Below are 16,694 nucleotides of genomic sequence, written 5' to 3'. Positions count from 1 at the left end.
ATAGTATACGTTGGCCATTGAAATGTATCTACTTTCATTATTTATACAAATACATACGTTTTAAATTCAATTTAACTTCAATTGTAGAAACTAAATCATTGGTAATAAAAATGTTTTCGAAGTCATGTACATATGAGTTACTGTTTTAGTGGTTTTTAACAAAAGTTTTGTAATATGACTATGAAAAAAAAATGCAGTTTAATGCAGTTTTTGATATTATCATTGTTATCGTGCATGTCAAATGTGTAATACTTATTTGAATCGTGTCTATAAAAATTACATACCGTTGACAACAGCATATTATGCCAGTTGGATACGGTTTGTGTACGCAATTATACTCACGACATTAAAATATCCGATATACAACCCAAATGCATTTACATATTTACATATTATTGCGCGTACGTACTTGGATCTACAGAGTGTTAAGATATTTTTCAAAATCCAAAGTTATCAGTAACCACACCGTAAGTTGATAAAAAAATTATATACTAATATAAACACTGAATGTTGATTACTTGATTGTTCTTTTTACAATAATCAGACCAAATTAATGTATTTTTGTATTTTGTTCAGTTATTCAAACGTGAACGAGAAACAATTACAATTAAAAAAAATATCTAGACAACATTATTCATTGAAACACTATGTATACGCAGTATGCTTCAACTCTTTGCCGACGTTCCAGAGAAATATAAAACGCACCTAAATAAAATAGTATATAAAAAAATATAATATCGGTGTTCCTTTGTGCACAGCCGACAAATGTCTTTGTCAACTAAGAAATATGTTATTACTACCGTTTGTCGTGGAACAATTATCATGATTCATGCGTAATTAGTATATAAGTTACTAGTACCTGGATAATATGATTATTCTATAATAAATTAAATAATGCCAATATTATGTAAATAATTAATTAAAATATTAAAATAAGTGAAAAAACAACGATACTAATTACGAAACCAATACTAATTATTTAATATCAACGATAAAAAATTATAAATCATATCATAAAATATTAAATTTTATCCACTAATCGTTTGTGTATTTAAGTAAGACCGATCATATCTATTTGTTGAACAGCAAATCGATGAAAATATTTTATTTTGATAATCAATAGTTACATAGAATATGAATACCACTTAAAAATAGTAGAATTGAGTTCTATCACCAATTAACATCAGGCTATTTACAACAGAAAAATCAGTGGCATTATATACTAGTATTATCAATAAATACTTACATAAATTTATCAATAATAATTACTATGAACTGAATATACGAATTATAGGACAATAATTTAATACGTAGTTAGCGACGGGTGAGGTTTACTTTATTCAAATATTATGCGTGGGAGACGACAAAAAAAATATTCTGTTCATCCTACGGGAAATGACAAACGCCCTAACGTATTTTTATTTATTTGTCTGGCTTTACTAGATCCGAATTCTATTTTACAATAAATTAACAGCCAGTTTTCGTTCAAAAAATAGTGAATATAATGCCGAATGTCAATTATTGTTATTCGTATAAAAAACAGAATAATGTTATTACGATTATTTTTTCGATACCATCCTTATTCACCATATAATACCATAATAATTGATCGGTAACATCTATAACCAAAAAAACATTAATGGAAGATTGATGAGTAGCATAAACTATAATAAATAACAAAAATCAATTAATAGTAATTCTTCAAAAGTATATAACTATTTAAATCTCATTATTTATGTATTCATCTTAGGTTCGAAATAAATATATATATATATATATATAATACATAAATTTATATAGATATTTTTGGCTATATTTTAGTTTCTGAATTTAAAAAAAAACTTATAGAATGTATTTTTTATTATGTTGTATGAATCGAGAGTTTAAGGTATAATCTAATAAATACAGTATATATTATTCAATATTTGTTCATACTTGTAACTATACAAATTTAAAATAGAACAATATTATAGAAACCACGTGTTTCTAAAAACACATTATAAATTCTATTGCCATTGGTATCAATGGAAGTACAGAGGTCATCGTTTCGTTATTTCCTGTTTCAGCTGTTATCTGAGCACGAAGCTCTTTTTATCGTGAAATATAATAATTCTTTGGTGACCGAAAACACTTAAACTGAATTATTTAAATCATTTACGTTATTTTGTATAACTCAAAATATAACATTTTCAAATAATATTTTAGTACAAAATTAAATTAAATTTTTATCAAATAATATCAAAAATAAAAATTCAAAAAACTCATAAAAAAATTCTAATAAATATATTTTTTACAATTGTAACGAATATATTATAATAGGTACCTTCTGAAATAAAACGAATAAAAATCAATACTTATATTTGCATCTACAATTTTAACTATACGTCATAATTGGTTAGAAATAACATGCATATAATTTATTGCCAAAAATGTATATTAATGCTAGTTTTGTGATTTAAATGAACTGTTTTCATAACACAAGTGTATGAGTGTATTATCCATCATTCAACGACAAAAATTTAATTAAAACGATTTTTATTCAGAAGACGCCGGATTATATATTATGTATAGAACGAACAATACAAAATAAACCAACCATAAGTATGATGTGTTTATTGTTAATTTTGACAGTTTCATACACAAGTTTCTCTAATTAACATTTATTGGGTTTACATTAATTTTCGTCGGTCCACGAATCTATTAGAACTTAGAAGACCTATATTACTAAAGGATGTAAAACCCTGATATTTATAATATATAGTATAAAAACGATGAAATAATCAGCGGAACTGTCAGCCCACGTAGTTTTGCGATAGGATAGGATTTTATTATTAGTTTAGTTCAGTAATACAGGATGTACAATGAATGCATTGCTAATATTTATTATATTATTTAATTATATTTTTTCTTAAAAGCAATAAAATAATTTAAAAGATTGTAACAATATTAAGCTTATGATTCAATTAGATACCTATTTTATATTCGGGATGTTATGTATTTATTATATAATCATGTTGTGTTAAAAAAATTCGGAGATAACATTATTAACATTAAATTATATACAAATTGCATTACTAAGATTATTTGTTAATAAATCAAGAGGTGTAGATATATTTGTTTTCGGGGTTTTAGAAGACAGAACTAATTACCTACGTGGTTTAAACGGTTTAAAAACATAATATACTCATGCTTTACAGTAACGGTCTGAAGTACAAACATGAACGAATTTGAAAAATTCAACCGACTGACAGATCAATAACAATCAATATTAAGTCAACTACAGCATGTAATTATTGTTGATAGGAGCTGTTATTTATTTAACGTACATAATAATATAATATTATTATGATGGATGTATTACGTGTGCACTGACCGACAAAATAATTAAATAAACGTGCAGTCGAGTATTTCGATCTTACGCGTCATGGCGATTTATCCATGGTGAGTATAGCATCATGAAATTAAAAAGACGTCTATAAACACGAAATAATAATCATAACCTACAATTTCGTTGCATCCCGGACATATTTGTTTTCAAGATTCAAATCATACTATACACATAAATACACAATATTAGGTATATTATGATATACACAGAATATTTTTAAAAACATTTCACACCAAAAATAAATGTTTAAAATATGATTAATTTCGAAATGAGAATATTATATTTTATGATTAACTTATGATTAACTTATGATACGGCAATAGCGATTTTCAAAGGTAATGATTTATGTTGTAGTTGTGTAGTATTTATAGCATTGTGCTAATAAGTAAGTAAAATATTTAAAAATAAACCTGCTTATACCTTTTTTACTTCGTATAATTTTATTCTTTTACAACTACATTTTATTTTATTAGATTTTATGACTAAAATGATTTCTAATAAAAAAATTAAAAAAAATATTTTTCCAACTTGTCCTTAACTTTTATTTATAACCACTTAATAATTATAAAACCTACAAATTCCCGCCTTCTTCTATCAAATATACCTATCATTATATTACTGTTAATATTATAAACAGAAAATATAAGATTACTTAATAGGTACAAGATAAAAACTAATTATAATTTTCGAGGCGCTATTAAAAACATAAAACTCAACACTCATCATCGGCATACAATGTACAAAGTATAAAATGGAGTTAATTGCACATTAAATATAGTATGATAAAATTCCGCCCCTGTTAGCCCATCTAATACAGTAGCCACGTATGTAAATTACGTTTATATCCAGAATGAAATATACATAGAAGTTAGACTGTCAGGTTATATCAGAAAGAGTTAATAGAATTAATTAAAAACATCTCATTTTATAACAGCATGGTATGCAATTGTTACAAAAATGTCAATGAATTATAGCGGATTATAATATATTTACACGTCATAGAAAAAAAAAAACATAAATTAAAGACAAATGCTTTGAAGGTCCTGTAAAGTTTATATTATTATACTATTAGTTAAAGTCCATTTTCAAAGATTGAGTGGGTAATGGTTTTATATTATCGAAAATAAATCGACAAGTTTAAACAAATTGACAAAAATTATTTTCGAAACATAAAGTAAATGCGTTTCTCGGTGGGGAGTCTATATTTGGTTAATAGCTTTAAAACTCTTTATATATTTAAATCAATGTCAAGAAAAATATATCTTATACAAATCATAAAAGTTACTTTTTTAAACAAAGTTACATAAAATCGATAGAAACTATTGATTATTTATTGAAAATCTTTAGATATCTAAATTATTGTTCAAACAATTACTTTTGGGAAATATATTTTTTAAACGATTTATATAATACGTTTTTATAGGTACATTTCAAATTTACGTTTAGCATTCTTTATGCACTTTTAACTATTTTTAATAAGTATTACGTTAAACTTATAATTATTACGTACTTATTATCAAATATCAATGTATAAAACGATTTATTATTAGTCTATTTTTCAACGTTTTGATTAAAATTCCATTATTGAGTATTTTTACATTATTTCAATATCCATTTTATTTACTTATTACATTAAGTTACGAAAAACCAACGATAAAAAAAATAATGTTAGGTATCCTCTTTATATTTGATCATAGAAAAATATACTCTGATTTATTATTATGTATAAAAACAATATAACTTAAAATTACATATAAAATTCTAAATTTTAAAATTAATATATATTTTTACACGATCTGGCAAATTATGAATAACCTATGAGCTTTATTATTATATATTAGTTTCGATAATAATAAATCATTTAATATTTATTTCTGCCAAACATTTTTCTTGTCAATATGCTGGCTGTCAATGAATACAAATTCAGATAAGAAAAGGATTATGTAATCATTTTGATTGTTATCTTTTAACACATAACAATATTTAATTAATATTATTATTATTCTGTTTAATTATATTAAAAAAAAAAACTAACAAATATGGTGTTGACTAAGACCAAGACGCACTATTTAAAATATATTTTTTTTGTATATATTTTATGTATTACATAGTACTTATCATGCTTTCAAAATTAAAATTAAAAAAAATAATTCCACAAACTTAGACTAATTTACAATAATATGTTCTATAAAAAAAAAAAATTGTCACTATTGAATATTATAACTAATTAGTTAATATATGTATGAACAATTATTTATATATGGTGAACCATATTATATTTTTTCAATTATTATAAGCTCACTACTTTCACATTAATTCCTCCCGTTGGCCCAATGAACCATATAACATTATAGCATTTCAATACATTATCTTAAATACATGATTTATCCTAAGTTCCTCATTTCCTATCCTAAACTAATCGATTATCTATAACCATGTTTTATATTCCCTGAGAATATATTTCTATGCTAGGAATGTTAGTCAGTCAAACATAGCCTACTTAAACTAACACTAAACATTGAAAAATATAAAATGTTACATACCAAAATGCAAGGTCAGATTGACTTGGTTTGGGTATTGAACGTTCTCGTACATGGTTTCCGACTGCCACCACGTTCGATTCGCGTAGCTGCTGAAATCTGTCATGTAATAAGGCGAGTGTGATGATTCTGTGCACACGTCACATGTCTTCTTGGTCACTTGACTGCCCGACTGCACACAAAATTCAGTAGGACCGGACTGGCCACACGTGTTAGTTGCTTCTACTTCTAATCCGAACGCAGCATTCTCGAAACCCGGTATACATCTCTACATTGAAAATACCATCGTGTAAATTATGAGATAAAACACTTTCGCGTATACAAGCTATTTTCATGCAATAAAATATTAGTTATTATTAATACTAATTAGTAATTAAGCATACAATATAATAATATGATAGTATAATAAAGATGAGATAGTATAATATTAAACAGACGTCAAGTCACTGAATGTAGAACCAAACTGGAAAACACGAACAATGATAAAGAAAATCGGAGTTTTGAATATGTGGCGAGATGATTTTAATGGACGCCTAAGACCCTTAAGAATAATAAGACTATATAGTATTGATTATTTAATACGCCATTAGCTTTTGTTTACTATACTTAACAATTAAAATGTATTTTCCTGAGCTCAGTCGACGGGGAAAAGAGAGATATTTTTTTAAGTGGTTAATTTACACATAAATAAATAAATGATAACTGTTATATTATGTAGGTACGTAATATTTTACATTAATAAACGTAAAATTTACTGTGCACAATATATATATGTTTATACACTTTTTTCTTATTAATCTCGAAATAAATTACAAATGTTTAACATAGGTAAACGTAATAATAAATGTATATAGGTATCTCCTCTCGGGAATGAACAGTTGATGTAAAGCTGCAGACGTTTCGAATGACACGATTTACATATTATATATTAATCGCTCCTACGTACATAGTTTTGATATAATTGTGTGGTGATCAAGCACTTAGTCGAGATTCTCGTCGAATGTATATAATTATTTTAATCACGAATCGCAGTAAACGTAGTATATATTATTTCCTGCGGCAATCTTGGCTGTGTTACGAATTATGTGCTCAAGGGACATATATCTGCGATCTGCACGGTCGAAACCAATTCTTTAAAATATCATATCTCTGCGACGTGCGTATACAGTCCATTAGTTGACATTATAATATTACTATTGTTTATTATTATTATGCCTCGGCCCTCTGGATTGTAGTCACATATTATATTTTCGCTCGTTACGAATTGACCTCCTGCGAGCAGTCGCACTTGGGAGCACATGTGCCTATTATTGTAGATTGCTATAATATAGCATTGTGTTGAAAACCGCGGGGAAGAACGTAATAGGTACGTAAATGGCGGATAAGAGAGAAAAACCCAACGGAATGCCGCAAAGCGTTGCAGTGAGACGTTGTAACTCCCCTACCTTTCCGATGGGGATACATTATAATAATATATAGAAGGCGCACGACGTCAGACGTTTTTATTATCGGTGTACCTGTGAATAATTGCCGGATTCAGGTCTGGATTTATATAATATTACATTATTATTATATAGATACGCGTGGCTACCGGAATTGAACATGTGTCATTTCGGTTTACTATACATTTATACATTATATACTATGTATATAAGTACACTCCTCTGCAGAGCGTGTCGTTATTATATTATCTGCGCTTACAATGCGTACAAGATAATAATATAACGTCGTAATAAGAATATTGTTGTCATATACTAGACTCTCGTCCGAAAGACCCCACCACCACCGTATCAAAGTAAAGAAAAACGATTGAGTTTCCACCGATAAATCTAGAATCTTTTTCTCTCTCTCTCACTTTTACTACTCTATCGTTGGTCATTGATCTCTTTCAATATATTATATGAAAAATTAAATATAAGGTGAATGCTAATTTTCTCGAAAAGTATTACCTAAAGTTTTTAAAAATTTTACGTTTTATATTATTATTTATTATATTATTACTTGAAGTAAAACATAAATTTTATTTAAAAAATACAACATATTTTTTATCTTATTTTTTAAAATTGTTTTTTAAATGACAGTGTACATTTTTAATTTCATATTCCGAGAAAAATATAATTTATAATTTCAATATAACATGATGAATATAAAATTTTGAACGATTTCATCGTTAAATAGTAATAACTAATAAGTATCTAAAGTTAAGATGATCGGAATGAAGTGCTTAGTGGCGCAGGAATAACTATCATCATTGAATAAGTAATATGTATATTTTAATTTAGTATGATAAATTAACATTAATCTGATGTTTATTTTATTTATTTACTCTAGGAAACAGGATTCAGTATGTCATATAGATAACAAAACATATTCTGTAATATTGAATGTAATAGGAGAACTGCAAGGAAGATATTATTATATTGTATTATGCGTAAAACATTTTGTTATTGAAAGTTATAAGTTACATTAATGTTAATTGATAATGAAAAATAATATTAATATTTATTTTATCTTAAAAATACATTATACATAGGTAAGTTTAAATTGTATGCGTGGATGAGTGGGTAACTTCAATATTTGCCTTTATAAATAAAATATTCGTGACTGTCTCCGTGATTATTTCAGTCGTCCTTAACTTTAGTACGAGTAAGTCCTAAGGAACTGAAAATTAATGCGTGAACACACTAACCAAATGAAGACCTCACTACAACAACAGGGCAAGTCCACTTTTTCGAAAATCAATTTTTAATTGTTTACAATGCGCCATACCATCACGGTCAATACTGTCCAAAAACAAGGTATGTCCAATAGTTATTTACGGAGATAACGTACAAATGGACTCACCTCGTTGATACAAAAATATATTTCACAATCAAAAACGGAACAAAGAAAAATAAACTTTGTTATTGTTATTTTATGCTGAGTTAATGTCACCAAGTTTAGTCTTAAAAATCAACGACGACTAGCCAAAATCGTGAATTTGTAACGTCATCAGATTTACTGAACCGTTACAACAATACACACATTGCAGCATGCATGCTGAAGTTTGCTAAGGTATTATGGTAATTCGAGAAATTATAAATAGCTATTATACGATGTTATTAATATTAAATAAACTATAAATGTGTAAACATTAATTTGTTTAACTAATACAGAATAATTTTGTATAACATAATATTAAATAATATTTTTTTCGCAAAAAATCCATTTTAGTCACGTTTATATCAGTTACTACCTGCTAGTTTTTTTTAAATCTATTAAAGTTTATTATTATACGAAATCGTGCTAAGATTTTGTGGAAATCATTTTCAATTAGGTTTCGTAGTTATATTTTTAGCGGTTATATAATGTTATTGAATTTTTTTTTAAATTCAAAAACAAAAACCCAGTCAGTTTTAATATTATTTCTTAACTATATGACGAAAAACTAATAAGCATCATTAATCATGTACACTTACAAATTACAATAGATAAATCATAAATGTGATTCATTAAATTAGAAAAAAAGCTTTTATTAACTTTAATTATAGTGAAAATCATATTTCTGTATACAGTATACACTGTACAACTTAATAAATTGTCGAGAAAATAGACATCAGTAAACAGCTTTCTGATGCGTGAAATAATATAATAATAATCAAATATGATTTATGAGTTACGCCTTAAATAAATGTGTTGTGATTGGTTAACCTCAGTAAAAAAAAAAAATTTAATTTAGATTAGGTTAAAATGTGTACCCACTAATCCAAACATATTACTTGTTATAACATGTATGACTCTATTTACTATTAAGTTATAAGTTAATATTATATTATATTTTATTGTGTGGTGAAAATGGCTAACTATATTTTTTATTATATTTTTTTACATTTACAATAACACATAATTAATTGTATAATAATGAAATATAATTCGGTGAATTTATTGAAATAACCAATAAGTAGTCGTCGAGAGGAAAAATTTCGTTAGGCTAATGACTATTATAATTTTAATTTTAGTATTGGTAAAGTATATTTTATTTAAAAAAAAACTGTACATTATTAATTTAAAAACAAAATACTTTTAAAATGAATTACTAATTTATTATCTCTTTGAGCTCATCAGTTGATTGATATAAAAATAATAATTTAAGTTCACAGATTTAAGTGTAATTTGAAAACTATGGACATTATACTGATTTTTTATATTTCAATTTATAACGTACATAATAACAATGATACATTTAACGCAGTTTATACTTAATAGTTATTACGACAGCTTTATACTTGTATACGTTTAAATAATAGGTATGTATGTATGTATGTGTTTTATTTCGATACGTAAAGCTATATTGCCCAAATTACCACATGTTTATTATTTATAATATAAAGAAAACTATATCTAATGGTTTGTATATATAACATGACCGCACACGATGTCACGGGAAACACACCGGTGCGGTGTATGATCAAAGGGTTCAATCGTATCAGAATATTATGATAACAATGTGACGAGAAGATTAGATTTCCAGAAATGGATTTACGTATGTACTTGGAGAAAAAAATGTAGCAACAATAACTAAAACGTAAAGTGTTTGGGTACTGTAGATATTGTAGTATCTATAATAATGCTTATATACGAATGTGAAATAAAAATAACTGGCACATAATCGAATATGAGTATATTATATAGTTAGAATATGTATATATATATTGTCGAAGTGAACATAACATATACGTATTGGATATAAAGGAGGGAGGAAGCTGGACATTATATTGTGACGTTATATTTTTTCAGATTCATTCCAAATTTTGACAACACAAAATCACTGCGCTGCGCCGGAACTATCTTATATTATATTATTATTAATGTAACAAAACACGCGCACGTGTTGGTAATCGTCGTATATATATATATATATATATATATACATTATATTATGATTATAATGTATAGTAAACTATTAAATATTAATACTCCTCTCACGTACTAAGACGCGTAAAAACGAAATTTAAATTAATTTCATCCGGTTCGGTTTGATTCGAATTTTTTTTCACAAAACAACCAGAAACCCGTGACCTTAATGGGCGCGAATACAGAATTATCGACCCAATGGTCTGCTGATCCTCAAATTATTTTAAATGAGATGATGATTATTATTATCATCATTATCGTTTCTGTCAAAAGTGCCGAACAATTTTGACAAATTCTCAGCCGCTTTCTGTACATTCGCTAGAAGCGAGATACCTACCCCAGAAAATACGGATAAATAACGACGTCCGTGCTGTAAATTTCTTCACGGGCTGTCAGGTCTCAGCATAAACGGTTGCTGCAATGCCGCGCTGTCCACCGTCGTCTTTTTACGGTCCACCTATCGTGTTCCATAATTATTTTTATATAATACTACACCGTTTACGATTATAGTTTTCCGTCTGCCGTCGTATTATATACCATACCAATACGATCAGTTTGCTGTTACAGTAAAACTATATACAACGAACAAGTTCTGTGTATACGTATATTTTTATAGTAAAATATTGTGCTCGGGAAAAGGGTCCCGTGAACATGGCGGCTACTGTTTATAAAATTAGACTAGAAACTATCTTCGACCCGAAACAGATGTCATGAAACTACGCCACGCCAACGCCGTACACGGCGTATACGTATACTACAGGCCACAGGGTGGCACGAAACTTAATAATATTTGAGAATAATAATATATACCTCTCAGTTATTTTACATTCCAATCGAACTTAATAATGACAAAAACATTAATTGATTATGGTGAAATTCATAAATTATTGTCTATCTTTTACGATTTTACTAATGAAACAAAAACGATCTCTTATGTATTATAATTATACTTATATATATCACTCGTAAATACTGTGTATAAGTGTATATTATACTTATTTTTTAACTATAAAATCAACGAACGTAATAATATACATAAAATAAACGAATTTTGACAAATTTATGAGTTAGTCGGTATTTATATTATTATAAATGGACTGTAATATAGTTAACAATCTAGTTTCTATTTTGAATTTTCTCTATATTTTTAAAAGTCCATTTTACTTATGTAAATTTAAAGATTATTAGATAGATAATAATTAACAACTGACGGGTTTTGGGTTTTTGTACTAATGTAGGCACCAGTTAAAATATTACATCAAACGTTAATACATTTTAAACTGAGAATTGAAAAACGGTGAATCTAGGTGTTTTGATCACGTAAAGACGTAACTAAAGTAGCAATGTATGTGGGAAGTGGGTAGTATAATATATTATATAGACATTATACTATTGATAAAATCTTATACGTGTACGTAATGATTACAAAATAATTTTGCATGTACCTACTATACACTTTAATAAATTCAATTTTTTAGTTAAATTCTTATACACCTAATACATCAAATTTTAGACTGGATTTTAATATTTTCATTGACTAATCGGATGAAATAAATTTACTAATAAAAGTACCTATTTTATCAATATACACAACATATTTAGAGCATAGGTATATAGATAAGACAAGACTATTGCATAATTAAATCACCTACTAACTAAAAAATATATTTTAATGCAACTCTCGCGAAATGTATTCTACTGTATTAATACGGCCAATGTATTACTCGTTTCTTAGAAATCTATCAATTTATATTCTAAGCTAACCGCGATCATCATTGATAAGGTAATGCCACTTATTATATGACTAGTTGTAATTGTAATTTACAATTCTCAATATTTAAAGGTATATTTTTTTTAATAAGTTATTCCATATAAAAGTACGTTTTAAATAAGTCAATAATGAGTAAATATATCATTCGATATACTGAAAAAATCATAATATGTGACTATGTGAGTATTGTGAAGCTCAAATATTACAGAAATTTTGAATTATTCTCCTTTATAAAATATATAATACAACCCGACGCCCTTGAGCCATTATTATACTCGCTGAAAACTAATGTTCATCTTAACCATATCACCATTGGACCCAAATGGAAAAAAATTTTTTTTCAATTCTCTAACTATTCCTTAGACTGTAGACAATACATTCCTTCGCCTCGGGCCCGAGTTTTGTTTTCTATGGAATTCGTGATCGAAAGAAAAAGGTCGAGCAACAAAAGATTTTGAAAACCAACAGGGTTACTCTATATGCAATATGCAAACATTGGTATTACCGCATAATAGAGATGATGATGTTATATAGTTTGCAGTGAGCATATGTGCAAAACCGCGATTATATATTTTCTAACTTGGTAAGATAATCTTTAGAAGATAATTGATAATAATAAAAACGCGAATAGTCTAAGTAAACAGTTATGTAAACTTGTAATTTATGCGTTTAACGCACAATTAAAATATTCTCATAACAATCATTTACATTTTAAGTGAATAGCGTGTTTTGATTTTTAGTTATAATAAAAAAAAAAAACAGTAATATTTAGATAAAATGTTTAAAAAAAATGTCGTTTACGGTTCATTGTTTTTGGCACCGTCGCTATCGTTTATAGTTTTTTGTTACATGTTAAACCGAAATTGTGTATAATATGTACATCATGTATAACTTAATATATTATTGATAACCATCAATGTATAGAAGAAAAAGGGTTAGTCTCGGATGACGATAACGACGACACGATGACGAACGTTACGATAATATTCTTTTACATCAGTCGACCAGGTATGTTATTTATAAAAAAAAACTCAAATCTATACGAGTAATGTTTAAATTACGAAGTGTTTTTTTTTTCTCTTCGGATAGACTCATCTGTGTGAGGGTTGCTGTATACATAGTCACAAAGATACCTATATATAATATACCTACATAGGGTCGCGTGATTCGACGTTCCACATTGTGATTACATCACGTAATCGTAGTAATAATAATAATAATAATATGATATTTGAGAAAAAATCAGGGTACCTACCTGAGGTTTGTTGTATTCGTCATAACATTGATTGCCGCCAGTATTGTAGATCGGTTCGACGGGGATGGTTACGTCGGGTACAGCAGTGACCACGGCGGTAGCTACGACCACAGCCAGCAGCAGCGAAAATGGCGACATCGACATCAGCTTCATTTCCGGAAAATCGGATGCGCTAATACGTGTGAGTACAAGGAAGTCGTCACAAAAACCACATTATTTTTCGAAAACACAAACGGGGTGAAATCGGTAAAACGTAAAACGTCCTGCAGATCGCCGGCAGTTGCAGTGTGTTGCACGCGGGTTTGTGAGCTAATGCGTGTGCGTATGTGTGATTTCAAAGGGTCACCACCGCCGCGGCATGTGGCGGCCAAATGTGTGTGTGCAAGTATGTAATCTGGCGCGTTTTGTACAGCTCGGAGACTGGAAAGAAGGAGCAGAGAGAGAGAGATAAAGATATATTAAATATATATATATATATATATGGAGATATTAAATATATATATATAGAGAGATAGAGTTTTTAAATATATCAAAGAGAGAGAGAGAGAGAGAAAGAGTGAGAGTGAGGAATGGAGAAACGGAAATGATGAAGACGACGACGACGAGACGCACGTGAACACCGAGACCACCGAACGCACACTACGCACGTTTTCTATCTCGCGCGCTACGGGATGCTGTCTGATGACTGTTGAGTGTAGTTGTAGTAGGTACGTGTGTAGCACGCAGCTCTCCTATCAGCCGGACCGCCGCCGCCGCCTACTCCACCACTACCCGATCATCGTTCTCTTTCGCTCCGATTTTACTCTCGTTTATTATTATTATTTGGATTTTATACGTGTTCGTCCTCCATTTTTATATATAATATATATATATATATATATATATATTTAGATTTTAGGTATATCATGAAATCATCGTCTTTTTATATAATTATTTTAATACTTTACCCTTATTATATAATAATAATTTAAATTATCATTTTAACATACTATAATTATAATATATAAATGCCTGTATACCATTTCCGTCACCAACAATGACTTTATGTATTTATTATTATATTAGTACGAGTATGCCCAAGAGGTGTTGACATTTAAATTTCAAATTGTTGTGGGAATATATTCGTTGATGTATACTATATAGTATACACCTAGTTACATTTTATACAAAACGTATTTTATAAACGTTGGCTTTTTGTGATTAAATACAGTGCAAATTAAGAGCATTTATATATTTTCAAAACATACACATTATTAGAACACGGTTTATTAATTTATTACTTTATTTTTATTACAATTTTATTCATTTGCCCATACTATGGTCCATCGCTATAATATTTTATACCTATGATAGTTCGATATGATTGCACGCGTTCTCTAAACAGTTCAATTATATCATTGTATATGTTATATATATATAATTATTGTAAAAAAAATTCAGCTACATTAGGTACTTATATTTTTATTATATTATTCTAGTTTAACTGTACCTATTTTATTATTATAATAAACCATGTATAGTAGACTATTATAATACACATGCCTGAGGAGGAGTATTATAAACTAGAAGGGGAATGACTGACGGCACATTCGAATGCCTATAATTAAATAATAAATTATATATTATTATTTTCAATGCTAATTTTTCTTTATAATATATTAATATACAATATACATAAATACATATTATAATTTTATATATACTTATAAGGATATGTAATCTATATCAATGCATTCGAAAATCGTTCAATACTACAAATCAGTAGAAATAAATGTGTACCTACCTAGGGCAACATAAACTCGAGTAGGTACGTCATAACAAAATATACAGGTACACGCGCACAATTTTTAATTACTGGTCCTAATAATTAATTATTGGTTTTATACAAATTATGCCGAAAAACGAACTACTTACATAGCTCTCAATGATTGCAATGATTATTTTAATGTCTTCTACAGTCTCCTATATTAAGTACGAAATAATACCAATAGGTACATTGCATAAGAGCACATTCCCATCATTATTGCTATAAGCCATCAGCCATCATTAAATAATTTTTGTTGATTTTTAATATATTGTAGCAACCATTAATTTTTCTTAGATCGTAAGTATACATATATCACAAATATCGGTCTTGTTATTATTTTTGAAGTGTTGTTAAATTCGTAAAAAGTACAGAAATAAACTAATAAGTAATAACTAAGAACACTATAGGTGTTACAAACTTACAACTGCTATAACATTATACTGGGGTCTGTGAACATATTATTATTATTATTATTATTATTATTATTATTATCGTTTTACTTTTTTTTATAGTTTACCACGATATTATTAAAATAACCCTTGTCTGACTAATTCTACAACCTTCATGGTTCGTCGTTTTTAATATTTTGACTTTTTTTTCTTCATATATGTATGTATAATAATAGATATATTATAAATTTATAACACTCTAAAAGAATTTTAAACGCCATATTAAATTAGTGCGGTAAACAGGTATCCATTATTTTTATACTATAAACAATATAAACGACGCAGCCTATGTATCTTACCCAATATCCAATATAATTAAGTTATTATACCACGATTAATACAACATATTATTACGTTTAGGTTTTATTAGAATTGTTTTTCACTAAAAAGCGCCGAAATACATCTAATTATCGATATGCATATGACTACGCGAATCGTTAAGAACTATCCAAAAAAGTATCGACAAATAATTGAATCAAATCACTACCGTCATTTTAAGACATGTAAGTCATCAACGAAAATAAACGATAATTATTTTGAAATTGATTTCGACATCATTTCATCGTTTACAATTATACACGCATATCTTAT

At 27.7% G+C, this 16,694-nt stretch overlaps 1 protein-coding gene across 1 annotated transcript in view; it reads right to left on the bottom strand.

The window, feature by feature from the left end:
- Positions 1-14,498, bottom strand: part of LOC113555168 (laminin subunit gamma-1) — a 56,047-nt gene extending 41,549 nt beyond the window's left edge. The window contains exons 1-2 of the mRNA XM_026959524.1: positions 13,848-14,498; positions 5,932-6,196 (exon numbers count right to left, since the gene is read on the bottom strand). Coding sequence (XP_026815325.1) covers positions 5,932-6,196; positions 13,848-14,000 — 418 coding nt within the window. The 5' untranslated portion in view covers positions 14,001-14,498. The remainder of the gene's footprint in view (positions 1-5,931; positions 6,197-13,847) is intronic.
- Positions 14,499-16,694: the final 2,196 nt, after the last annotated feature.

The sequence above is a fragment of the Rhopalosiphum maidis genome, chromosome 1 (assembly GCF_003676215.2).
Source record: "Rhopalosiphum maidis isolate BTI-1 chromosome 1, ASM367621v3, whole genome shotgun sequence".
NCBI classification, from domain to species: domain Eukaryota; kingdom Metazoa; phylum Arthropoda; class Insecta; order Hemiptera; family Aphididae; genus Rhopalosiphum; species Rhopalosiphum maidis.
This window is presented reverse-complemented; position numbering and strand designations above follow the sequence as displayed.